The 27,394-nt window shown below is 46.0% G+C and overlaps 1 protein-coding gene across 1 annotated transcript; it reads left to right on the top strand.

The window, feature by feature from the left end:
* Nucleotides 1-4,966: 4,966 nt before the first annotated feature.
* SSPN (sarcospan) lies at nucleotides 4,967-27,170 on the top strand. Its single transcript, XM_051628078.1, has 3 exons — nucleotides 4,967-5,372; nucleotides 18,381-18,467; nucleotides 23,782-27,170. Exons 1-3 carry the CDS (start codon nucleotides 5,043-5,045, stop codon nucleotides 24,145-24,147), a joined length of 783 nt encoding a protein of 260 aa, XP_051484038.1. The 5' UTR covers nucleotides 4,967-5,042; the 3' UTR covers nucleotides 24,148-27,170.
* The last annotated feature ends 224 nt before the right edge of the window (nucleotides 27,171-27,394 follow it).

A 27,394-nucleotide genomic window follows, 5' to 3' on the forward strand; every position in this document is an offset into this window, starting at 1 on the left:
CAGCAGAGCCTACAGACATACAGAATGATGTGAAATGGCCTCAAAAGAGCATGTTGAAAACAAGACTCAACTCCAGATGACCAGACCTTTTAAAATGGCTGTGTCAGTAGTCAGCCTGAGTTAAGTGTGTCAGACTAATTTCTAATTGGCCTTGTCTTTTATGTAGTTGCACTTTCAAGAGCTAGATATTATCATTATCTACTGTCAATGGGCATCAGTCTTCAGAAATCACAGCGTTTGACTGCCAACCTCTGCAGGTTGGTGAGCCTTTGGCTGGCTGTGGCACACTTGGCTCCTTCCTGGCCCTAGCTGTTGCGCTGGGGGTGGCATTTCCAAGGGGTCCCTCGGTCAGGAACCTTTTGTGGAGCTGCTTCTGCAGCAAAGGGAGCCAGACACCCTGCAGTCCTTGAGGCGACGCAGCGAGCCCCATCCAAGCCTTTGTTCCTCACTAGTTCTGCTGCTCCAGATTTGTGTGCTGCAACCCAGCACTTGGCCGGACTGCTGATGCCTTGAAGGAATAGCTGTATAAATGCAACGATGTGGGAGTGTGCGTCTGTGTGTCTTCTGTGGCTTCAACCACGCCAAACCCCCTTGATTCCCAGTGTCAAAATCACAGTGAAGAAAAACCTGAGGTTTCTGTAGCCCCATGCAACACTGTGGGTAGGAGAAGAAGTAAGGAAAGACTGTGTCATCGCAAAGCTGCAGCCCAGATCTGGCCATTTCTGTCTGACTTGTGTGTGCTGTCTGACTTGTTGTCATCGTCACCCGGGCTGCGCGGCCTTTTGGCAAGGGGAGGAACAAGAGCAGGCAATGTTTTACAGAGGACAGTATCTGGCCATGGAAAAGCTGTGCAACGTGACTCATTTTGTGTAAAGGACACGAAATTACAACTGTGTGCCACATGAGAAATGGTAGCTGGGCTCGAATCAAAAAACATCCTCATCCAGGAAGGGTATTCAAGCATGTGTTTAATTTAAGAACAGACTTAATCAGGGCCTTTGGGCATAAAAGGGTAATGATTATTCTCGTGTTGCCTAGAAAATCCAAATGACATCTGAAAGATGTATTACTCAAGAAAATCTAGTGTTATTTCAGTGTCCTCGTTTAATCTTTCAATTTCTAAAACAGTAATTTTATTAATTTTAATCTTTCAATTTCTAAAAAAGTAATTTTATTAATTTCTCATTGCTTGCCAGTGCTGTGAATTCTTTCACAGCTGTTTTACATTCAACTGTTAATGCCAAGTGGAATCAGCAAATACAGCCTGGTGCAGATAATAATATGGAAGTTCATTCCTGCATCCACCTCTTTTCTCCATCCCCATTAAACTTCCCAGAGTGTAAGATATGCATGTTTGACTTTGCAGGGAAAGCTAGCCAGAGCAAAAGAACCTTTTTCCCTCTTGTACACACTTCTTAATAATTTCAAAACAACAACATCCCCATTTTTTTCAAAGTATTTGACTCCTATTTTTATTTTTTCTATACAACTTTATATTGCTGCAGAGATTACATATGGCTTATATGATTTCAAGTATGGAATATGTATTTTTTTTAATTGTAAGCGACTCTTTTTATTAGCAACTGGTTAGCATCCATTGAAATCCCAAAGCTGTCCTGGTAAAAGCAGCTGAGCTGTCATCCAATTGCTCTGTTACTCCAATAGCCACGCCAACAGCAGGAGCAGCAAAGCAGAAGGTGGCTGACAGCTTCCAGGTCCTGCCCTTCACCCTGGGGACGGTGCTGCCCTGTGTAGGCACTTTGTACCCAGCCCAGGAGAGCTGTCTCCCTGTCTTGGTGTGACCAGGGCAGATGGCAACTCACGTCTTTGGTTTCCTTGGAAAAACCAAGTGCTCTGAATGGTCCAGCTACTCCAGGGATCCAACAGCTGTGAGAAGGTGATCTCTGGTCTATGCTGACTGTGGAGATAGATTCACACCCAAATCTTTTTGGTTGCTCTACAGAAGGTGTTCTCTGAACTGGCCTAGACTTCTTCTGCCTTAGGAACTCTGGACACCAGCCATACAACTGGGATTTTTGAAGGGGCTGCAGGAAGCTGGGACCCAAGTGGATTTCCCATCTATACCCTGTAGAAGATATTCAGTCTGCTGCCAATGGAGTATCTCATTTTTGAGATACTTGCTGTGCAGAAAGATGTTTAAGCACCTGTTTTAAGAGAGATTCTTGGGCCAGGAGGCAAGCAAGGGCAGTTATTGGCTATAAGGTAAGTGCTTGTTCATTGTATTCATTTTGGGTTGAATCCTCTTCACCCTCCTCAGGCAATTGCTCCCGTGAAGCCAGTATGACTGCTGGCACAAATAAAGTGGGTGGGTTTTGGCTCCTTTTCGATGACAATGATCATACATCTAGCTGCCAGCACAACTCCAGGTGCTAAACCCATGAATCTCCCTGTCAGAAAAAAACACAGTAAAGATCTGTGGCATAAAACTAGGGAAATGGATAGGCAGAAGGGAAAAGAAAATTTAACGTCATTTAACTCTAATACTTTTTTTTTTTAGGGTAGATGTTCAACTGGGCATCAGTAAAATGTGCTCTCAGGTTTGCCACTGCTTCCCTATCTGACCTTGTTGATGATCCTTGAACACCCCATTCCTCTCAAAGCTGTGGTTAAATATAACTGTATGTGGCTTTGAGATCCAGAGACAAGGTACAGCAGCAAGTGTTTAAAAAAGTGGATGATGGTGATAAAACATCATGCTGAAGCTCTGAACACATGGTACAGTTAGCAGCATGACTAGGGAAGAGTGTTCTTTTCCTTCCTTCCTTCCTTCCTTCCTTCCTTCCTTCCTTCCTTCCTTCCTTCCTTCCTTCCTTCCTTCCTTCCTTCCTTCCTTCCTTCCTTCCTTCCTTCCTTCCTTCCTTCCTTCCTTCCTTCCTTCCTTCCTTCCTTCCTTTCCTTTCTCTTTCTTTCTTTCTTTCTTTCTTTCTTTCTTTCTTTCTTTCTTTCTTTCTTTCTTTCTTTCTTTCTTTCTTTCTTTCTTTCTTTCTTTCTTTCTTTCTTTCTTTCTTTCTTTCTTTCTTTCTTTCTTTCTTTCTTTCTTTCTTTCTTTCTTTCTTTTCCCACTTCTAGTTTATTTTCCTTGTTTGAGCAATGAATCTTAATCTTGCTCTGTGGATGCAGCACAAGAGTTATGTGTGCAGGAAGCATCTGAAATCACTTTGTTTCTAGTTTTCTTTCATACATTCAGTAATATAAATAACCAAAGAGGATATTGCTTAACCCATAAAACAAGGTGACATCATAATTTATTAATACAGATGACACAGTTCATTGCTGTTAAATGCCATGAAGAGCTGGAAATAGAGTAGTTTCTCAGAAGGCACTGCCAATATGTCAAAGGAAAGACTTCCTTGATGCCATCTCAGCATGTGTGAGATCCCCTCCAAGTACTTCAACATTTTGGTTATTCCCTACTGATGGGCTCTGCAACATCCACAGGCAGCTTTGCTGGTGATTTCCCCAACATCTGACATCTTCTTTCCACTTGGCCCACTCCTCCCAACTCTTTGTTCCTGTCATTTGCTTGAATTGAGGAAAGAATATGGGAAGCAGAATAACAAAATACATAGCCAGCTGGCCCATTTATGCTGCTCCCGTGGATGTTGTGGGAAGGGGGGGGGAGCACAAGCTCCTGTGTCCTCATGGCCTCCCTGTGACAGCGGGGACACGGAGCTGCACGCACAGAGGAGGGGCTTGGGCTTCGGTGCTCCCCTGGCCCTGGTGCAGCTCCTGGCTGGCAGCAGGGCGAGACATCAGGCTGCACGCATTCGGGCCCCGGGCCAGCAAAGCATTTAAGCACCTGCTTACCCCTAAGCTTTTGAGTAATTCCTCTGCCTGAGCTGAGCACAGGGGATTGCCGCAGCCTCCTGCTTCCCACGGCCTTCCCTTGCAAGGACGTGCACTGCGGCCCGGCTGCAAACACGGCCCGGGGTGTCACCTCGGGCATGGGGCTGCCCACCTCTTCTTGCTCCCTCTGAATCACAATCCTAAGTGTTCATTGCAGACCCCCGTCCTGCTGGAACCTCTGTGGATGAGCCCCTAGGTAGCCCCACCAGTGTCTCTGAGTGGCTCTGCCAGGGCTCCCAGCATTTCATTCAGCTGCAGGACAATTTTAGAGTAAAAAAAAAACAAAACAAAACAAAGCACATAACACTTCTGTTGGTGTTATGTCCCCAGGCACCAATATGAGCCAACATATGGGCAAAGCGCAGCGACCACAGGTCCACAATAGACATTCCTCTCTCTTATAGGTAACATAAAACAACCTTCCTGCTGTGGACAACTTGCAGCCCTGGGAACTAGCTCAGCAGATGTTCAGCTCCAGGTGCCGCCAGTACCCGCACAGAAGCTGGTCCCCGCCTGCCCCACCAGAACACCCGCCTGGCTGCACTCCTGCAACTTCTGAGAAGAGCCAGGATACCTTCTGGCTCCTGGAGACGCGAATTTGAATTTTTTTTTTTTTTCCCTGGCGGCCAGTGAATACCTCGCACACACCTGCTCCGCTCCCTCCCACCGGAAGGCGCCTAACCCGTCTGGTTCCGCGGGAATTCAGCGCGAAACGTGCCCCGCGGGTGCGGCCGGCGCTGCCTGGCTCCGCCGGCTCAGCCGCATTTCCCCCGCCGCGCTCCCCAGCCGCCAGCACAGGCTTCCCGCCTGCCCTTCGCCTGCCCAGCTCCTCCACCGCCCCGCACACCCCTCCCCGCCCCGCGTCTGCTCAGCCCCGCAGCAGCCCCGCACAGCCAGCCCCGGGGGGGGGGGGAGGCAGGGCCGGTCCCCTGCGCGTTGGCAGTTCGCTACCCCCCTGGAGGAACCCCTCTTCCCTGGGCTATATGTGTTTCCAAGCTCTGACAATCTGCTCCAAATGTTTTCCATATTTGTTCACCCTCCTTGATTCCAAATACCAGGAACGACTCGGCCACAGCACAACGCGAAGCTTCGCGGCGGGGAGGGGGGGGAGGTGGGGGCAAAAAAACTCACACGCACGCACACACGCACACGTGAAAACGTAAAAGTTCATCGGCATGGGAAAGGAGGAGGAGAAGAAAGCCCAGAAAGGCACGTCCCTGAGTAACCAGAGCCAGCCAGGGAAGGGAAGCGAAGGGGGGAAAAGCGCCGGCTCGAGCAAGACGCAGGACTCCGCGATGAAGAGGAAGAAGCAGAAGAAAACGAAGGGGGATCCCAAACCCGGCCAGGAGGAGGAATCCCGCACTTGTTGTGGCTGCCGTTTCCCGCTGCTCTTTGCTTTGCTGCAGCTGGCGTTAGGCACCTCTGTAACAGTGCTGGGCTTCCTTATGGCAGGCATCAGTTCCTCTCTGCTAGTCAGAGACACTCCATATTGGGCTGGGATAATTGTAAGCATAAAGTCTGTTTCTCCGTTAAGTGCCTTTGCCAGCATTTGATGCAAGCTGCATGACGCTCCACTCTAGACTAACCAACTGCATGCACAACACCATCTGAGTTATGCTAACTATAAATATTCCTGGGATTAAATGTCTGCGTCTACTTTCCCAAGGAAACTGCTTCTGCAGAATAACACGGTCTTTCATCTTCTGCCCTGAAATACCCAACAGAGCTTAAATAAAACACAGGGTTGCTGTTCACTAGGTGGATGTACTAGCTTCTGCTTCGCAGTGAGCTCCTGCCTGGTGATGCTGAAAAAAAAAATATGTCGATTACTTGTGCTGCCTTCCCTCTCTCCCCACCAAACCGTAACCATCAGGTCTTGGAAGTGAGCGTGTTAACTCTGTAACTCTCAGCTTTTAGCTGGGTGTGTTGGCAATAGGCAGAGGAGAGAAATGGCTGTCTTTTGAGCTTCCTCTCTGTGCTGTGCTGAAGAACTGCCGTGATTTAACCCCTTTACTGCCCACTGCTCCCTGACTGGGAGCACTGGAACAGGCTGCCCAGAGAGGCTGTGGAGTCTCCTTCTCTGGAGACATTCAAAAGCCGCCTGGACACGTTCCTGTGTGATGTGCTCTGGGTGACCCTGCTCTGGCAGGGGGGTTGGACTGGATGATCTTTCGAGGTCCCTTCCAACCCCTAGGATTCTGTGATTCTCCCCCACCGGAGGGAAGGACAGCGTGTGGCCGTGGGGAGGAGGACACTGCTGGCAGATGGGTAAGGTGACAGCGAAAGCGAGCTTATCCCAGGGAAAAGGAGCCTGTCCCAGGGAAAGGGAGCCCGTACCAGGGCCCATCAGTGGCTCCTGCCCTGTCAAGCTCAGTTTCAAGTGACACACCAGCCTCGCCCCATGGGCTGGCCAGGATGAGGTAAAGGGCAGGGTCCTGCTGGGTGTAGATAGGAGGGATCACCCACCACTGGGGAAGCCTGGAGTGCCAACCCTGCTGTGGGGAGGAGGTGTGGCTGTCTCAGCACCCTGCACGGTGTGGCCTTGTGCTCCAGGACGTGCAGCTTGCCTGTGGAGAGACAGGATTGGTGGTTATGAGCCTGGGATGTGCCATGGATGCAGTTTAGCATACAGGTTTTTTTCCCTAGGCAGCGGACTTCAGGGAAATCTGTACTGATGTGCTAGCACTGTTTTGGGTGTTGTTAGACTGTAAGATTTCTTGAAGTGCTAAACAGCTATGGGGTCATCTCCCATAAATGCAATTCCTTGCCAGTTGAAGGATTATCTGAACACCTGAACTGTTTGTGGTTTGCTGTATTAATCCTACTGGCCAACACTCTCAAGAGTGGAAAGAGCAGGACCTGAGCTCCCAAAGGAAGAGCTCCTCTTACTCACCTCTCCCTTCATGTTTCTCTTCCAGCCAAAGACATATCTAAGAGCTCAGCAGTGTTTTGCAGGGAGAGAGCCTGCTCTTGCTCAGGAGAACTTCCTCCTGGGGTTTCCACTGTTACAAGCCAGGATGGAGTAAGGATGATAAAATGGCTGCATGTGACATTTTCACCCCTCCTGTTTATAAATGGGGACTCTGGAGGTCATATTATTTCTTCTCCAAACAACACTCATAGCATCCCAGGTCTGAAATAGATTTTTCACTAAAAAATTGACACACAAAGTCTGGGGAAAGAGTGATCTGGACTGAAACAGCCTATGGCCAAGGATGGGAGGAAGGCTGTGGAAGCATCCCCTGGTCCATGTGAATGTCATCAGTGTCCAAACAGCATCCACCCATGACATTCACATAAGCCTGATCTCCCTTTGGGAGGCCTGAAACCCCACCGAAGTAATTATTTTCTGAAGACTGAGCTCTGACCCCTATTGTTGGCCAGCAGGAGTGACATTTAGGTGCCTACATGAGGCAAAGCTCAGTTACTTTCAGAGATCCCCCCTGAAGAACAGGCGAAACTCACCATGTGTGGTCCTAAGCTAATCCCGAACTCAAGGCAAAACTCAGGTCTCAGCTGTGGTGGGCACATTTTGCCCTGGCCAGCCAGCCAGGATAGCCCCTGGGGGAACACGTTTCCTGGGAGTGAGCTGGCTGTGGGGGTCGGGGCTTTGCTTTGCCTTATGTTTGAGGGATGCTCTGGCTACTGGGAAGACCAGTGCACTTGGTGGTCTGCAGGTAGGGACCCATGGGGAGGGGTTACTGTGCCTTGGGTACTCTAGTGCGATGTTGAGCCACTGGCATGTTCAACTCACTGTGTTTTGTTTCCTCTCTGGCTCAAAATGTACTTTTGGTGCTCCCCTGCTTGGCCTCAGAGTGATGGCAGGGACTGTGTGCTGGGGGCAGGTGGCCAGACAGGCTCCTGGGGAGCCATGTACCATGGGAGAAATGTAAAGCGTCTATCTGAGGGGCAAAATGCAGGAGGTATGACATGATCCTGCCTTTTGATCCTGTGTCAGGATGTCTCCATGGAGGTACTTGGAGCCCAGCGGGGCATTAGACAGACATGGCCAGGAGTTGCTGAGCTGGAGTTCCTGTGTGTGCAGGTCAAAGGGTGCTGCTGGTGAGCAGTGGCAGGGAGCCTGCTGAGGACCAGACTCTGGAGAGATGTGGAAATACTGGTCCGTGGAGGAGTACCCTTGGGGAGGACATCCTATGTGTGGCTGGATGTCCTGTGGGCTGGGGTGGCTGTGGGAGGCTGTATGGAAGGCATACAGGTACAGGATGGCTTGAGAACAAACCTTGTGGCAGAAAGTGACTTCCCAAAACTCGTTTACTTGTGCAGAAATGAGCAGCAGAACAGAAATATGTGGTGTAAAATACCAGAGCATATTTGTTTTAGTAGCATCCCACTCAAGTGCTCTTTTTAAAGGACTTGATTGGTATTCAGAATCAAGAACTTAAAAAATCTATAATCGAGACCTTTTTAGTGACATTAGAGTTAATGGGTGAAGCTCATTCCTAGTGTTACTCCTTTGGAATTACACCAGGGGCTTGATTTGACCCCACAGCTGTTAATGCAGGATGACAGAAAAATGAAGGAAGATTGCAAATGTGCTAAGTAGACCCTGATTGATTGAAAGATTTTCTTTTTTTTCTTTATAAGTAGCAAAATGGTGACACTGTTCCTTGCTGAAAATCAAGGGCAGCACTGTGAATGGAAAGGAACTTATTTAGAGAAGCAACTAGAGTAAAATGCTACCAAGGAAAAGCATGCAAGGCAGTCTGAATTAAACCAGTTCAAAACATGACTGCCTAGGTTTGTGAGGATAGCACAGGTCAGGGAGTGGGTTCACCATCCTGTGGAATAAATGTGGCATGAAACCCAGTTAAAACCTACAAGTTGGAAATGCATTTAATCCAAAATCTTTGTGGCATTAGTCAGAAACCAAAGGAAAGGTTTATGGACAGAAACCACAGAGCCTACATGACATACCACTTCTGCTTCAACTTCAACAACCTATTCCCTGTGAAATGCCTCAGCTGGATTGCTAGGGGCAGACAAATAAATACAATTGAAACCAGTGAGGGTAGCATTTGCTTCACCTACCTGTAGCCAAAGTTGCCCAGATCTGAAGCAGTTGCCCAACTCCTCTGTGAGACCTGTCCTGAGCACCTGAAACTGCAGCCTGGACCACCTTGGTGGTTTCTTCCTTCTAACAGTTTTGAGGGAGCTTAAACAAACTTCACAAATCCACCCAGGAGGGCAGGCCTTTCTTCTTGTTTGTTTTTTGTTTGTTTGTTTGTTTGTTTTTCTGAGTCTTGCCACTGACTTGCTGTGTAGCTTTGGGCAAGTTACTTAACCTTGCTAAGACTTTGTTATTTTCCCTATAAAGTGGGGTTAAAAATGGCTACCCCTCACCCCTGGGTTTGAGACCCTTGGATGAAAAGTGTTGCAGAAGCAGTAGATATTAATGGTGTTCTTTTCATTCTTTTTCATTAGCTTGTGGCCTTTTGACACCCAGAAGAAGAAACGATGTATTTCTCCTTGAAAAAAATCAGCTCTTAGATTATTTCCACTGTGATCAAAAGTAGAGAGTATCAGAGTTTTCACAGGCAAGCTCCCTTCCAGCCCCGTTTTGCAGACTCAGGCAGTTAAGGAAGTTACAGAAATGCTCATCAGAAATGATTATCCAGGGTGTTTATTATTTCTGTCAGGAAGTTGCTTTAAATCCATGTATATGTATGGATGCACATAAAATTGGGATTTTAAAAAACATTTTTTTAAAAAATCTGTTTCTTGACCTGCTGAAGGCAGCAATCGTGGCTCCAGCTGGCATTTTTTTTTATTGCAAAAATTGTCTCTACAGATCTGCCACAAACTGAGGCCCCAGCCCAGGAGCTCTGATGCTTCTCTCTGCTCAGGCCCTTCAGGACCACATCTCCCCTGGTTTTTCCCTAGGCCAGAGGGTCCCGAGCTTTACCCAAGGGGAAACCATGGCTCGTTGCTTTTTGGCATCAGCATTCAAGCCTTGGTTTCTCTGCCCTGGTGGAGTGAGGCTGATGCAGGGCTTTGTGGTGCAAAAGGTAGGCAGATATTTAACTGAAAAAGCAATTTGCTTATTCTTAATTTACCTGGAGTAAAAAAATATTTTTCCCTTTAATTTTTTATATTTTTAAAGAACCTTTAGAAAAAATTAAGCCAAAACCTTCACCAAAGGAAACAAAATTAAGATCCTATGATGGCTGGAAAACCCAGCTGTGTGGGACAGTTTGCAGAAAGCAAAGCACAAGAGATAATGTGTTTCATGGCAGCCTCAGGGAATGGTGTAAGGCAGCCTGGGCTGACAAAGGAGTCTGGCTGGCTTTCATGCTTAAAAGATCTTTCTAGGCTTAGTACTATGTGGGTAGTAACCAGCCAGGACTATCTCCTCATGCTGCGTGCCCCTATCAGACTCTGATAATTGAGATGTTTGTTTAATTGATGTACTTCTGCATCAGAGTCTGACTCAGATGATGGATCCTGCCACTGATTCAACACGTGCTCGTGGGCTGGTAAACCTGAGTGCCAAAATCAATAGTGCTGCCTGTAATGGGCAGTGCTGACTCAGCTTCTGCCTCTTCAGGTTGTCAGGGCTTGTGTTGCTTTGGGGCTGGAAGGGCAGGAAGGCAGTGTGACAAGCTTTCTGCACCCAGCACCCTCTTTGGCTTGTACAGGTCTCAGCAAGGCTGCTCCAGCATCCACAGTTCCCAGGGAAGCAGTAAAGCCCCCTGAAATTAAGCTGAACTTTAGAAATGGTGGAAGATGGCAAAAGGGAGAGGCCAGGGGTTGGGATTTTCGTCCTGAAAATGGGTAAAACTATGGTGATGTGTGTAACTGTTAAGGAGAAGCTTTGACAACATTGTTGTGAGGCTGTTGCTGAAAGGATGAAGTGTTGTATACAGGCACCTGGGGAAAAAAGGATGGTACCCTTCTGTAAAGTGATATACATTAGAAATTTGGGTTAAACGTGTGCTGATGATAATCTGGGGTTGATCAGACCCAGGCTCCTCTGGACTGAAGGGCTTTACTGTACCCATAGCTGTTCCTGTATTGCAGATGTTTTCCCTGTATCAGTGAAACAAAGAAATTCAAGGGCCACATTGTCTCTAACAATTTCCCTACAGATGAGGCTCTAGAGATGTTTCCACCTAAAAGCTTTTCTGTAGATGGTCTTTCCCATGATAAAACAAGGCCAACCTGTAGCGTAAACCCCTGTCAGCCTCCTTGCCTTTCTCTTTTCAGATCCTCCCAGTTGCTGGATGTAACATTTTTCCATGAGGCCAGACTCCCAGGCTGCAGAGTGGTGGCCCTGCCACACATCAGACAACTGCTCTATGTGTGAGGCAACCTTTTTATCTTCCTAGAGAGGGTCAATAATAGGGAAGCATCCCCAGCTAGAGCAAGAGTTAACGGATCCCCTTCCATATTGATCTGGGGAATGACTGACTATTTAAAAACCCCCTGAAATGTGATCTCTTTTAAAGCCTGAAAGCAGAGAGACACTTTCTTGTTAGCCCTGGCCCCTTGCTGTGTTTTTGTGTTGTTGCTTTTGACACCTTTTCCTGGAGCAATTGTGAAGGTGGCTTTCAGTCAGGCTTTCCCTCCTATACAGCCTTGCTGAGGTTTTAGCTTTTACTTGTTATTAGGGAAACCGATTTCAATTTTTAATCAAAGATGACACTTAAAAAACTGGTGCCATCAAAGCAGCTAATGGAAATCACAGTCATGCAGGCGTCCATTTTTAATACAAACTAGCTTCGATTAGCCATAGCCAAACATCAAAAGGTTTGAGGGAGGACTGCCTTCAAGAAGAGCCTCCAAGTTTAGGTATTTAATCAAACCTTCCCCAAAGTATGTGAAACCCTGGATGGTATGCAACAAGATATGCTGCATAAAATATGCTATGGTGAGGTTTCCAGTGCTTGTTTATAGCCATATATGTATGTAGCACCAGAGCTGTATTCTTCAGAGCCTTCTGCTATTAAATCTCATAGTTTCCTAAGAGTGTTTATGCATTGATGCCCGATTAACTGAAATCCATAGTTTTATTTTGATCAGGTATAGAGTGGAAAACTTTGATGGGAAAAAATGTTGAAATGTTCTGAAGCAGCTGCACACCAGAGCTCTGTGTGATACTTGGTCAAGTGCTGATCTAATTCTGGACAGCTCTGTGGTTTAGCCCCCTGATTCAGCTACAGCCTCAAGGGGGAGGAGGGAAAAAACCAGTTCCTGGCTGGATTATGTTTGTGTAAAAAGCCAAGGTAATATTTTGAGGGGGAGATTGTTCAAACACATTTCCTCAGCCTAGGTAACCTTATGACTATAGAGATGATGGCTTTCCATAGCTTCATAGTCAGGGACACATTTCAAATTGTGAGTCATGTCCATGTAACACTGTTAGCCATGCTGCACTTCTTGTTTTGCAAATTATGCTGGTTCTGGGACTTTTTAGTGTTGTTGTTTTTTTCTGTCCCCTCAGGCTTTTGATCGCCCAGCACTGTGTTTCTGATGAAGAGCAGTGATGTACTGCTGCTGCAGCTCCTGGCTTTGGAAGTGATGATAGCCTTGGCAATGCTTTGCCCATGGCATTAAATCTCACTGTAGCACAAATGACCATTGTTACTGCTCAGCAACTGAGTGAAACAGCAAAGATCATTACAGAAAAATATGGTTTTGTTTGATTATGAATGTTCCTGCAGGGTTTAGATTACATCATTTAAAAGAAAGTTGTGTATCTGCCACTGTGTTCTTGCATAGTTTGAAGGGACCTGTAGTAAAGACATTGTTATTTTATTCTGTAGGTGGGGCAGGGATGGTCATTTATAATGGAGTTTTATGGCTGTTAAGAGCATGACTTCCTTGATGATGATGGCATCAGAGATGATCCTGGTTCATAATGGCAAAGCCAACAGGAACATTTCATGTCTTGCATCAAAGTCAGTGTCCAGTGGGATTGTTAATTTGTGGGTAACATGACTTCTACAAATGTGTGGAGGGGAGCTAAGGCTTGCCATGTCTAGTCAGGTGGGTGAGCCATCAAAGTAAGTATCACCTCTTAGGATAAGCCAGACACTTCAGAGACAACTACAAGAGAGAATTTATTTACACTTGTCCTTACAAACAGAAAGATATGTAGTGCTTGAAGTGAGCAACTATGCAATAACTTGTCTGTAATGGAATTTTCTCCCTAATTCTGTTAATAGCAGTTTTTCCCCTGAAGTTTTAGAGTTCCTTAGTAAAAAGGAAGAGTCCACTTGTGGCTCTCAGCAATGCTGTGTAGCATTGCATGGCCTGTATGTGAGAGGTATTGTCCTCCAACGTGTTTGCTTTCTGTCCCTAAAGGTTGTTGCAGGAAGTTCTCCCTAACGAGCCCCCATATAAAGAGCAGATGAGCTGTACTATGTCTCTGTGAGTGTTTGCAGCATTTGTCTTGTGGTGTGGCATAGGTTCAAGATGCTCCTTTGAACCAGGTTTTTGCCTCCTTCCTTCTTGTCTTAGTGAATGTTTCCAACTCTCCTGTGTTACCAGCCTTGTGTGCCAGGGTTTCCAAGATGCTCAGGGTAGGAAACGCTTTGTTGGGTAAAAAACACCTACTTTATAGCAACACTTGGACTAAAACTGTAGCAATAACAAAAGAAAAATCATTTTCACAAATAATACAAAGGTAAGATGCAGACAGATTAGAGCAATCTGTGGTTTCAAAATCTTTTGAAATAAAGCAAACCACATTAACATGTCAGCGTGTAAATATCATGAACGCAAACCACAGTAGAAATTTGTGCCGTACGTGTTCATATTTCCCTCAATTCCATACATGACGTAACCATCTTCATCACTACCATGGTGTGTCCTTGTGCCACTCATACACCATGTTCTCAGTCCTTGCAGGACCAGACCTGAGTGAGCTGCAGGGAGGTGAGGACAGGGAGAGCAGCCCCCTTGCCCCAAACCTCGTGGTCCTCACTGGGCGGTAACGTCTGTGAGCTTTATCCAAACTGCATTGCCACCTGTGTTTGCTCCTGTTGGAGATGACAAGCCTGTTTTTCTGCCCTGTGACTTTTCAGAGTGTAATAAGTTCAGTGGGAGGGACATGGCTGGCTAGTGCAGGAGGATGCTGGCACTGTGCTGGGCAGAGCATCAGCCCTTTGTGGTTCAATGGCAGCTGGAGCTCTTCAGACTGGCTGAAGTAAAGCTGATGGTGGGAGATTTTGGGTATACAAAACTTGAGACTGATCTTCTTTACTGGTTGAGTTCTGCTTTTAAAATGGTCCAGATATGTAAAGGCACACTCCTGGCAAGTGCCAAATGTGCATTGTGGTTGGGTCACAGGCTCATTGTTGGACCATCTGTATTGCAGCAGCGTGTGAGGCTCCAAGCTGTGAGAAACACCCAGTGGTGCCAGCCCGTGTGTGCATACAGAGGGAGGTGGTTTGCCAAACTCCTGAAGAGCCAGGGACTGCATGCTAGATCTCCATGGGTGAAGGGATCCTTCCAGGCAAATCAACTGGGACCCACTCCTAAATGTGGTTGGGATCAGGTCCCATTCCTGCTGAAATCTATAGCATCTTAATTCAGTTCTCATGACTAGCCCTGTTTGGGGTGGTGGCAGCTTGGAAAATGTCTGCTCCTGTTTTGATTATGGTTTAAAAGAAAGTGAATTCTTAAGTGACTTTTCAGCCCTGAGATGTTCCTGCTTAATGGAAGGAACATCTACTGCTTCCTACTGAAAAGAACAGCATTGAAAATTTTCCAGAGCATAAACTTTTAAGTTTGTTTCAGCTAGCTCTAGTAAGCAGCTGGTTTCCCTGGATTGTGAGCTGGGGGGTTTCACAGGGTATGCCTTAACCAAAAATAAATTTGTGCCCTTCCTAAATACATCTGTATCACATTCAGGTCTTTTTCTAGACAGGACTTTTCTAAATTTAAATTCTTTCCTTGGATAACCTCTCACGTCACTACCTATTCAGCAAAGGGTGTGTTAGTCCATCTGGAAAATTTTGAAATATGGGATCGTGAAATCAACTGGAGTTGAAATTTACTCAGCATAGAAATGCATATTTCTAGATTTCCAGATAACAGTTACAAGAGCTGATCTAATTAACTGTCATCGTGCAGCTTTTATAGAACCTATTTTATTTGTATAACAAATGCATGTCGATTGGTGGCAAGCAAGTGCTAAAGCTAAAACTTGCTTTAGCAAATTCAATTGCATTTTATGTTGTGTCCTTAGTCAATAAGGCATAGGAAATGTGTGCTTCATGCTGGGATATTGCAATGGCTATTGAGGCACTAGGACTCAGGATTATCTAATGCTACTTAGCAATCAGCATCAACAGTATCCAGAACGTGCTTGCTGAAATGCAGCTGTCTTAGTCACTTAGCAGCTCCTAACGAATATTTACCAGAGGATTTTTATAGTTATTCTATTACATTGCACAGGTATAATTCAAAACTATTCTAGCAATGATTTATAAAATAGAAGCATAAAGCTGTTTTCTGTATAAACGTTCCACACTTCGGTTTGCTTCCGTGAGTGAATTTCCTTTCAAAGTATGAACATGGAAAACATATATGGGTCATAATTCTCAGCAACATTCTTTTTTACCCTCACTTACAAAAAAATATACATCTCTGGTATATTTTTATAAAAGAGATACTTAAACCTTCGAAAATATCTTGGCCAAGACTTGCTGGAATCCCAACCCAGTGTAATCTTTTATAAATACCTCTCTACAAATGTGCCTCTTGAAGTATCCCTGAGTATATTATTTAAATCCCAGAGGAACTTTAGAAAGCCCGTGCAGGAATGGAAATCCTTTTAAACTATAGTCTTTTGTATGGGAAGCTTTCTGAAGAGGGAGGTCTGATCCTGCTGCATTGAAAGCTGGCACAGTTTTTGCAGAAGCTGTGTAAGGCACTTGATGGCAGAGAGAAAATTCCACCATTGGTATCTGGCTCTGCCCTCAGAAATGAATGCAGCTCTGTTGGCTTTCTGTGGGAAAATGGGAAGGGGAATGGGAGAGTGGGCACAGTCGCATGATGTCTCACTGGAGTAACCTGGAGGCAAATCTGACCCTCGGTTCATGCAAGTGTAAATGCCCACTAGTGTAGCTGAAGCAAAGAAAATTAAATGTATTGCTCATAACAAGATCCTTCAGCACCAGATCCTGAAAATCCTTAGGTCTAGCTTTGATGTGAGCAGCCCCTTTGCTTTCACATGAACGTCATCTTAAGAAAGTCTATTTAAGCTTTCTTTTCTTTTTTTTTTTTTTAATTCTCGTGGCAAGTTCTTTCCTTCAGCCTCTACTGCCAGTGGGGGAGTTTATCATTTGGATATTACTAGAGATATTATCTCCTTAAGATTTAAGTTTTATGGGCATGTTAATTGAATTAAAAGATTAATGTACAGTGCAAGCGACCAAGGACATAAGCGATTAATCCTGAGAAATAAAACATACTTGAGTCACATAAAAGCACTATAGGGCAAAAAAAACCCCAACCCAGCACTGAAGGACCTTTGACAAGAAAGGTTGTTTTTTTCCCCCGACAACCCTGTCAGCTATGGCTGTCAACAATGAAAAGAAGAAAACAAATAAATTGGAGGCTGTGTGTAAGTCACAGGACTAGAATATAAATACACATGACACGGAAAGGAGTAAATAATACTGAAGCTTTCTTTAGAAATGTTCTCAGGCAATGCTTCCTAATCATGTCCTACTGAAAAGACATGAAACAAAACTTTATGGGGAAAAGTGTTATTAATCACACAGGTTCTTGAGGGGCATGACTATCAGTGTGTTGCAAGACACTCTTCTTTACAGACCTGCTGTTTAGTGCCTTACATCAACAATGCAGAGATGAAGAAAAACTTGGTATTTTATTTATCAGATCATAAAAGAAATGTGTTTAGTCATTGCTGTCTATACAGTTGTGCATTTTCCACTGCAGGACAAGCAGTTCCCCATGGAGCTGGAAAGCTGGATGTGAACAGCATTTCTGGGTGCAGTGTGCAGCAAGCAGGTGGGATCAGGGCATTGAAGGAGCCCTGCGCTCCTGCAGGCATCTCGATGGCATAGTCCCACTTCTCAGCAAGGGCAACTTGCAGCCAAGTGTGGCCCAAGAAGGCAAATCCCACTGCCCTGGGAAGGTAGAAAGCCTCAAACTAATGAGAAGCTTTCAAACTCCCCAAAGTAAAATGAAAGGAAGGGGGAAAATACAGATTCTCACTGTAGCCACTGGAAATTCCAGAGCTATCATTTACAGTCAGGATGCTCCTAGCAAAGGAGGCCAAGGCTTGCTCCTGGTCCCATGGGAAGACAGGCCTCAGCACCTCTAAAAGCAACCCTGGCTGATCTTGGCTAAGGTCCCCACTAAGGCACATCCCACCTGGGCCTGTTTTTAGAGGTGTGGTGTGAAGTGGCATCCTCAACCGCAGGCATGCCATCAACTCACCTGCTTTTCCCAGGCAATCCGAACATGCGTGAATTCCTCCAAGCAGAGCTCCAGCCACCAAGACCACCATCTCCCTCTGTGGGTGCAGTCAGGACTCTTCATCACTTGATCCAGCCCCACAGCAGCACAGGGAGCCCTCACTAGGTCCCTGGGGACCAGCTCCTCTTGTCCAGGCAGGGGGCAAGCTGCCAAAAAGCAGCAGTCCTGTTGCAGAGCTTCAGCTCCTGTGCCCTCCAGTGAGGTCTGCTCATTGGTCCCTCAAAAACATGGGAGCAGAAGGCACTAGACTGGGAACCCAGAAAACATTGCTTTAAAAAGGGAATCATGCCTACTAGACTAACTCCTCAGAGCAGGCTCTGCCCTCCTTAAATGGCTGGAAAATGCCTACCAGTGAATATCTGCTCCTGCAAATACCATCTTCAGATGTAATAATAAAGGCAGCTAAGCAAATAATAGCACACTTAAATACTTCTCCATTATTGCTAACCACCAGCAATTACTGCCACAGGTCTAAAATGCATCTCTTGCAGGGGGGATGTCTTCTTTGGTAAGCTGTCCACTCTAGGAGAGGTTGAAAGCTTCTGCTAGAAACTGTGCTGCTTCTTGTCCAGCAGCAGCTTGGGTCACAGATTTACAACCTGTACTGGTGACGTAAAAACCCTCTCAGCATCCAGTGGTATGTAGGATGGTGCTTTTTGGGCTTGGAAGCCCAACTGGGTAAGTCTTCTGCTCATTTTTATAGTTCCAGGGACAATAACTTGAAGCACATCCTGGAGTCCATTGCTGGGCTCTGTCTTTGTCGGTCTGATGAAAAAATGTCCTTCTGACTAAGTTTTTTGTGCTTCTGTGTCTGTAAAGTGACAGTCAAAGCTCTTCCCTCCTCAGAACTGCATCCACACATATGAGGCTCTTACATGCATGGCTTTAGGCCCTACTCAAACAACTTACATACACGCTGCTCCTGGAGTTACTGTCCTGTTAACACAGAAGGGTGTTATGGCTTATAAAAATACTGGGTTTTGGGTTTGTTGGTTTTTTTTTTTTTACCTTTGACACATTTTAAATCTCTTCCCTTGCAGGTCTGTGTGGTGTCCTTAGTGGGATTTGTTATGCTTTGTATTTCATACCAACCTGATGAGAAGACATGTGTACAGTTCACAGTAAAGGTACTCTATTTTTTTTTTTTTTTTTAAATTCCTTGTTCCTGTCATATTGTTAAATACAACCAGAAAAGTTGTTAGTGGGGCTATTTTTAAGATCACATTAAAAGAAGTGAAAATGCACCTGAAATGCAAGAATAGTTTTCTGGTACTTTTCAGGCAGCTAAGGAAGAAACTGTAGCCCATAGAGGGGAAACTCTAATGACAAATACTTGAAAACAGAGCAAGATACCTTTTAATTTGCTATATTTTAAGAATATTGAAGAGATTCAAGTCAACAAAGCTGGAATAATTTGGGAAGTGTTCAGTGAAAGATTGGGGGTTACTGGTTAAGTACAGATACTCACAGAGAGCTGGGGAAGAAGTAGCATGGGATTTAATGGGTCCATTGAAGTCTAGTTTAAATTTTTCGTGCTACCTAATAAGCATCTCAGCATCTTCCCAACAGTTTCGCTCCTCACCATGAAATAAGAAACTGTGTGGGCACAAACAGATTAAGAATGAGAGGCTGGAAATCTCTGCTTGCTCACCTCCCCGGCTGGGGAGACAGGGGCTGTACCTGAGCAGCTGTGTCACAGCACATGGTGTTATCAGGGTCCAGCATTAGCAAGCCTGGGAAACTGTTAGCAAGCCATGGGCTTAAGCATTCTCCCACAAAGCAAATTCCCATCCAAGCATTGCAAGGGAAGGGCAGAAACCGTGCACCATGCCCTACCTTCAGTCCCCCAAACTGGGCTTCGTTGACAACAGTAAGCAAGTAGAAAAGAAAGGCTGAGAACACTTGGGACATTTTTTAAATACCAGTTTTCTGGGCTGTTTTTCCTTATTCTCAGAACTTTCAGGGCTCATAGGATTTTGCAGACGCATAATAACGAAGCAAAATACTGACACAAGCAACACAAAATAGCAGTGATTATTAACTGAGAAAGGCAGAAGGAAACTAAATGCAAGGAGCGGTTTTTCAAAACCTGGCATTCATCCTCCCTTAGAAATTAGACCCCAGTGTGTCTTTTGTGCCTCTCTCAAGCTTCTCCCATGCTTACATAAAGAAAGGGAGAAGAAGAACAATTGTTTCTGCCCTTTGATTGCCTTTACAATCTCACCCCATCACCTTTACACCTCCAAGTAAGCCCTTACAGCTGCCTGGGGAGCTGCTGGGCTGGGCGGGAGCTGCCACGCCAGGCTTTTTATTGCTTGCCTTGCAGCATTCAATTGAACTTGGCATCCAAGCAGGAAGGGAGTCATCCCTCGTGGTGGGCTGGGCAGCTCGGATATCTCTGCCACCCTTGGCAACACCACCCACCCTGGCAGTGAGGAATGCGAGCTGTCGCTCCTGCAAGAAAAATCAACGTTTTGAAAGTGCTCCCCGGGCGATGTAAATCGGGTTACTCCTCATCACCTGGCAGAATTAGAGCTAAGGTCTCCCTTGAAAGTCTTGTGGTTCAGTCAATAGCCCATGGACTGTTGCCTACCCTAAGAACTGTCCTCCCCAGAATCCACCTTCCCGGTGTTTTCTGTTGCAGCGTGCCACAAAACCCGATCATTCCCAGGTTGTTCACCTCTCCTGTCCCACATTCCCACCAGGAGCCGTTATCCCACAGTGCTTCCCCTCCTCACTGCAGCTTCTGGCTGCAGGGCGTGTACCTATTTTAAACAAAGTAGGAGCTGAAAGTCTCCTCCAGGGCTTTGATCACACGGGACTCATCTAAATCTTCAGTATCACTTCTCAGATCTTCAAATGTCAATTAAAGTCTGCCTCTGAACAACAAACAAAACCCAAGCCCAACAACAAACAAAACCCCAAAACAGCTATTCAGCGACAAGGCTGAGGATGCAAAATTACAATAAAGACAGAAAGTTGAGCAACTTCGGTCATTCTGTGCTCCTTTGTGGGCTTGATTCTTTATTCAACATTGTGGTTGAGTTCAGAATTATCTGCCCTGACTGTTCTCTCAGGGCCTTGCTCCCCAGCCCAGGCCTTGCTTTCACACTGGTGGCTGGTGGCCACTGAGGCTTCCAAGCATCATCCTACAAGAAAAACCTTGGCTGGTCTTTCCTGGAGTGCAGTAAACACCCCGGGATCCCTTGCATAGCCCAAGGGTCATGATGGGAGGAGGACCACACACACACACATGCACACACACAGGCCAGGAGGATTTTGGTCAATCCCAAAGGTGACCCTATCACCCCTGCAATTGACTCCCTGGGTGGAAAAAGCAGGAGACCTGTGCAGTCCTCTCTGCCTTCCTCAGACTTGACAGCTGCTTCTTTCATGTCACACTTGCCTGAGCCCTAGATCCTGTTAAACAAGGGGGTGTGAGAACTGTTTTCAGCAGAAACCCCTTCCTGAGTCTACCCTAGGTAGGCTGTGAGAAAGGGAAACCACCACCCAGGGGAGAGGGGCTTTGCTCTTCAGGGAGACAATGGTGAGTCTCCGGTAGAATTTCTGCCCCCACCCCATCTCTGCGTTTGCAGGAAGCATGAGCTGCAGTATGGCAAAGCAACATGCCTGTCCCCTGGCACACAAAAAAATAAGGACTGCAGAGGAAAATTTTGAGATCTCCTGTGGACTTCCTGGGCTATCTGCTAGTATTTGATGGATCATTCACTGTGGTCCTCCTCATGGCACCTCCTGCAGTAGCGTGACACCCAGTCAGCCCCAGCAGCCCATGCCGTGACACACACCACGGTTCCTGTTCCCTGCATGGGCTTGTGCCTGAGCCACCACTGCCTTCAAAAGGGATCCCCTGGGTCCAATTCTGCAAACCCTTCTGGTTTCATCTCTAATAATTACGAGAAACCTTTTCCGTGAGGATCTTGACACATCTTATGTTATTTATTTGCTTTTTGTCACGGAGCAAAACTATTTCCAGTAAATATTGCTGAAATGTTTCCTCCTCGTATGAGGAACCCAAAGGAGGATGAGCAGCCATACTCTGACCTCACCGTATGCTGTCTCTCCCCGCTTCCCTTTTCTCCATTTAAACAGCAATCTCAGTGTCTTATCTCTCTGAGCCTGTTAAAAAACAGTTTTCCAGTGGCAAGTTCTGGTTCCTGGGCAGAATTCACTACGTGGTTTTATTTGCGATGTTGAAGTTGCTTCCAGGCCTGGCATGTGATTAATCTGCTGATGGGATCTCAGCACTTGCTGTCTTGTGCTCCCTCACAAGCAGTATTTGCATTTGCCTCACCTTTGATATTTGGAAATGTGTTCATTTTCAGCAGCTCACAGAGAGATTCCTCTGCAAACATCTCATGAGAATAATAAGCTATTTGGAAATCGCCCTGTGCCTCCCCATGCATCGCTCTGCTCACCTCTGAGGATTGCTGTAAAAGCTGCCCATGTATTTGGTGCATTTCAAAGGGATTCCAAGATTTCCTTCCTTTTAGGGAAGGAAACAGGCAAATTCTTGCTAACTGTACCTGGAGTGTAGTAGTTTAGGCTATGGATTTCAGCCAGGGAGAATCAAGCACACCATGTCATCCTGGCTTAGTATCTCATTTATTAGGGAAGCCTGATTCTGTCCTGCCAGTCTGAACCCAGCGACTCTCAAACAGTCCACTGGGACATCTGCATTGCAGAAGAACTTTGGTCTCTCAGAGAAGAGGAGCAGCCATCAATATTTGTCCATTTTCCATTTTCCCCATCAAACACACTTGCACCATCTTTTCAAGTAGTGCCGCAGGGCTACGAATCAGCACATCTTGGGGGGGGGTCTGCCAGTCAGCAGTGCTCCCTTCTGCCTGCTTTATATGAGGAGGTGTCCCCATTTTCTGACTTCACCTTTACCTTGAAAGCTGCGGGGGTAAAGTATTTGCATTTAATAACAGCCACCCTCATTTTGAGGCTGCCCTTGGCTTAAGACTGCAGGGGAAGTAATTAAATTTAATAGTAGCCAAGTATTGGAAACAAAGATCTTGCTGTAAGAATTTGGTGATTAAGGGGAGAAAATATATACAGTGCTTTAAGATCTGCAATAAGCCCAAATATTATTTTTTTTTCAAGCTGGCAAATGGATAGGAAGATCTATTCACACTGTAGTTATAAGACAAATACACCAGAAATGCAAATGTTATCAAGACATACATACTTGGAGATTCAAGGTCATAAAAAATTCTTTTACACTGATAGTTTGCTTGTGGTATTAAGGTTAAGAGAGAGAGAGAAGCTGCCACTTAAAAGAACAGATTCCTAACCATGTCATGTGTCTGACAGATAAGACACCAAGAAAAAAGAAATGTTTTTACAGCGCTGAACAGAACCAAAATTACTATTTTGGCTACACACAGAATATGTTTTAACATCAATGCACACATCTTTTGCATGCAGCTCAGCAACCTCCAGTTCCAGCTGTCAAAAGCAAGGGAAGTCCATATGCTGTGCTATCCAAAGGTCTCAGGTGCAACCCAGAGTGACAAAGTCTCTGAATCGCTTTTGGTTTCCATGAGTTTTTGCAGGTGGACTCTGCATAGATAGCCTTGATAAAAGTCACTCTATTTTAATGCTGCCACTGGTGTGAGGAGTAGTGGGTGACAAGCAGAGCCCTGTCCTCATGCCATAGCGTGGGGAAATGAAAGGTGCTCACTGTTCTTTCACCCCTTTGAAAGACTCCTCCATGTTTATGGGGCAAGTTTTGGAAGGAGACTGAGCACAGCGCATGCTTTCTCATCGAGATTTGCATTCCCACTCCACAGTAGGACCTTGGAAGCAAGCAGGCTGGCTGCATTTGCAGGGCAGCAAGTGGGAGATCCGCTACCTCGCTGCTTGATTTGCAAGTATAAATCAGATTTGTCTGGGCATGCAATCCAAAAGCTGGGAATAACACATGATAAAAGTTTCAAAAACTACTTTCGAAAACATTGCTTCTCAGCACAGCCTGGGATAAGATGTCAGCCCAAGCCTCAGTCTGCTCAGCTCTTCTTCAAGGCAGCTGCATTAATTTATCTCAGCTAATGACTGTAAGTCTTGCTAATGCAGGTACAACACCAGAGGAAGATGCTTCCTCTCTCTCTGTAGAGTTTCTGTCTCTACAGAGGCACAGATTTCTTGGTGCTCTCATCAGGTCTCAAAATTGCAAGGCAATACTCACATAAAATACGCAAGGCAGAATTACTAGTTCTTGAGATGACCTGCTGAACTTTACACCACCAGGGAGTTAGAGCTGTCTAGCAATTTTTCAAGCACACAGTGTCCAGATAGTACACTGAATGCATGCATTCCCTGTGCAGTGTATGTGCATGCATTCCTTCTGTGTTCCTCATTCTCTGAGTAGCTGGAAAAAGAGTGGGGTTATTTCTTTTTGTTTTTGCTTTCTTTCAGCTGATGTATTTTCTCCTGAGTGCCCTGGGTCTGGTTGCCTGCGTTTTGGCAGTGGCTTTTGCTGCACACCATTATTTGCAGATGACAAAATTTACCTGTGATACCATCCTTGATTCCTGCCAGTGCAAACTGGACACTGCAGACCCCCTCGGCAGGACCTTCATCTACCGGGACGCAGCTGACTGTGGCAGCCTCACCAGCATGCTCAACCTGTACTTACTTCTGCAGATGGGTCTCAATCTGATCACTGCCCTGGTGTGCCTATCAGCATGTTTTGTGATGTGGAAACACAGATACCAGGTCTTCTATGTGGGTGTTCGGTTCTACCCCTTAACACCTGCTGAGGGCCAGCAACAGAAAGTATAGGGGCTGGGCTGGTGACGGGTCATAGCCAGGGAATGGAAAATGTCAGCATACTGCCACCATAGACACCAAGGATGGATGAGGTTTTTGACAAGGAAAACCATTCACACAGTTTTAATGAATATGTTTTTCAATCATTTTAAGAGCATTTCTCTTGCAAAAGGACTCTCGTGAGATTATGTAGCCATCACAAAGTCCTAAAGATGCAGCCATACAAATACTCGTCGAAGAGGATCTTTAATAGCCATAAACAAAATGAGAACTTAACAAATCATCGGGAAAACATCCGCAGGGGTACAGACATTAAGAAATAGGGTCCCTTTCCTTCACTGGTAGATATCTGTGCTTTATCGATTTCTACCAGGTAAGGATCTGGTCCAAACTGCTTAATTATAATTATGCTGATCATGCTTAGTGAATGTATTGTCTCTCAGAAGCTCTGGGTATAATCCATGCTAACCCGATGGGGATTTACCATATGGAAAGGTAATAAGGGAGGTCAAAACCTCTTCAAATGCAGGTTGAGACCAACAGCAAAGTGAGCATATTGATGACTGCCATATAAAATATACATAAGAATTTTCAGAGTGACTAATTATAGAGGTTACCTAATCCAATTACTAATACACAACAATATGAGTGGGTTGACTACTGGTGATTTGATGGGTCATGCTTGGGACCCCAGACACATTTCTGAAGTATCAGTGCTTGGCACTTTGTAAGAACAGATCAATTTAAGAAACTGTGAGTTGTGGAGGACCCTAAATCACCAGTCCCATTAAAAATCATGTTGACATTACTGTAATTGCAGGCTCTCAAACCCGGCATCTAGCCAGTTCCACCAATTATACTCCAAGCACAAAAGGCCAAATGCATTTTTGGTGTAACTCCTCTGAAGACAATCAGCCTTACACACCAGCAGTGGAGTTGGGCCAACAGCCCTGAAAGATACATCTCTGCAACAATGAATGTTTTTAAAATGGGGTGGAGGGAGGAAAGCTGTAACAGACTGCCCGTCTCGCAAAGACGTAGTTTATACTGATGAGGGCAAAAGAATAACTATTTCTTAATAAGCAGCACAGAATAACAAACCACATTCAAACAGTGCTTTTTCACCCTGAAAGTGTGTCTCTAGTAGTACTTCAGGTCTTACTGTCCTTATACTAGGACAAGTATGTCAGTTTGTCCTTCCAACTGTCATTTCCACTTGTGCAGCATGGATTTCTAAATGTAGGAGCAATTCTGAATTGGCAGCATTTTGCACTGCCTGCAGAACTATCTGTGCAAGGGCAGGGCAGCTGGTGCTCACGCCCTGCTATGACTAGGGATTTCCCTATCCTGGCCAGAGCAAGGGTGTCTCTGAGGTGGGGTGGAGCAAACACATACCAGAAAAACTGTACCATGATCACTAGGAAGGAGGAAGCAAATAATATTTCCATAAGGCTTCAGAGAAGCAAAAAACTTTCTGCAGCAAAAATAGCCACCAAGAACTGAAAAACCCAGTCTGTCAAAAAACCTAGTTGTCTAAGTAGCTCAAATACCACCCAAAAAATGCCTTCTATCTGGTGATGACACATCATGCCAGGGCTAGACCAGCATACCTCCAGGGTGAGAAGATCACAGTCAAGTCTCCTATGGCCGATCTAGAGCATGGCTCGGTGTACGTGCTTTAGTTTTTGTCATGGAAAGTGCTTCTAGAGTAGACGTAGCATCACCAAGCTGCTCTCTGCCAAGCTGCCATGTAAGGAGCTTCAGAAAATGAAGGTTTTTGAGACCAGCTTCCAAATGGCCTTTTTTATGCAGCTAAAAATAACAGTCACTAGTAAGCGTGGCTGTGGGGCACATTTGCTAGGGGGCCCTTTCTCTTGCCTACGTGTTGCCAGCCATGTGAAGGCCTGAGCCTGGCTCCCAGGCACGCCTGGAGCAAGCTGAAAGAGCAGTGGGGTGTGCAGGCGGGTTGGCAATGTAAGGCCCAGCTGTTGGCATCAGCAATGCCTTCCAGGAACCATCCTGTCTCACCCGACTCCAGCGCAGCACGCGGCGAGCAGCGCTGGTGGCCCTGCGCCTGGGCAGCCTCCTGTGTGAGACAGATACATAGGAGTGCGCCTCACCTACTGCTTGTACCCAGGTTTCACCTCCAGCCCTCACACAGTTCCATCTCTGTTCTCTGTGGAAGCCAAGACAAGTCAAAGGATATATCTTTCTCTCTCGTACACGACCCTTGTCACACCCACTCCTCCCTCAGGCCAAAAATGTGGGCTCTCCTCTCCACAAAGAAGATAACAAGAAGCAGGAAAGAGATGGAGGGGATGCTGAATGACAGCTGAGCTTTGGGGCTTCCTCGCACCCTTGTCACCAGGCTGGCAGAAGAAGAGGAAGGCTCTGCTGGCGGAGGAGGGCATGCTTCCCACCCTGCCCTTTACCGAATGTCACTGCTGTTCAGAAGATAACTTGGCCTGCAGCACCCTAGCTTAGGCTGTGCTGCAGGCAGGCTGGCAGCAGGGAGCTGTTGTGGGACATGGCTGGCTGGCCCTGGCCAAGCAGCATTTCCACCAGAGCCAGACTTTTGACTCCTTAATCCTTTGACTTCAGTGTCACCAACATATTTTCACTCCCTATCACCTCCCAGGCATGAGGCTCCTGGAGGCCAGGCCCTGATAGGTGAGGCTTGGCTCACAGTTTCCTGACCTCTGCCTACTCCCCCCTGGGCTTAAACTTGCTGGGACTCCTGTAGAGCACAAAAGACATGGTGGTGATGATCACAGAGTCACTGCAAATGCCTTCAGTGGGGTGACAGGAAAGAGAAGGGAGATGAGGAGATGAGACCCTGCTCTGCTCAGCAAGCTGTGCACCTCTGTAACAGCCCACCCTCTGCTTCGACCCACTGCCCCCAAGTTTGGTTAGCTGATCAACACCTTGTGGCTTTAGCCCTTTGCTCTGGAAGAAAGTAATATTCATCATATATTCTGTTGGTGTTTTAATGCTTCATGAATAAATATGGGACGTTTTGATCTATCAAAGACTAACTTCTGTATTTCCTCTTTGTATATCTCAAAGCATAAAACAGGAGAGATGGGAAAATGGACACAGCAGTGTTTTGGAACTGGTTTTCCCCTGGGTAAGATGTACATGTATTTTGCTCTGATCAAGAATTTTGGAAAGTACTAACTAAAGGATTTTCACCTACTACAGCATACTAAGTCAGCTCCCTGTCTTTTCTTGGTGTCAGAGCCCACATGGACTCCACCAG

This window comes from Apus apus, chromosome 1 (genome assembly GCF_020740795.1).
Source record: "Apus apus isolate bApuApu2 chromosome 1, bApuApu2.pri.cur, whole genome shotgun sequence".
Classification (NCBI taxonomy): Eukaryota; Metazoa; Chordata; class Aves; order Apodiformes; family Apodidae; genus Apus; species Apus apus.

What these genes read in the sequence shown, in the direction of transcription:
- SSPN (XM_051628078.1), top strand. Translation starts at nt 5,043, where the DNA reads ATGGGAAAGGAGGAGGAGAAGAAAGCCCAGAAAGGCACGTCCCTGAGT. An exon ending in CATATTGGGCTGGGATAATT is followed by an intron (nt 5,373 to 18,380) that starts GTAAGCATAAAG and finishes CTTCCCTTGCAG; the next exon opens with GTCTGTGTGGTGTCCTTAGT. An exon ending in GTGTACAGTTCACAGTAAAG is followed by an intron (nt 18,468 to 23,781) that starts GTACTCTATTTT and finishes GCTTTCTTTCAG; the next exon opens with CTGATGTATTTTCTCCTGAG.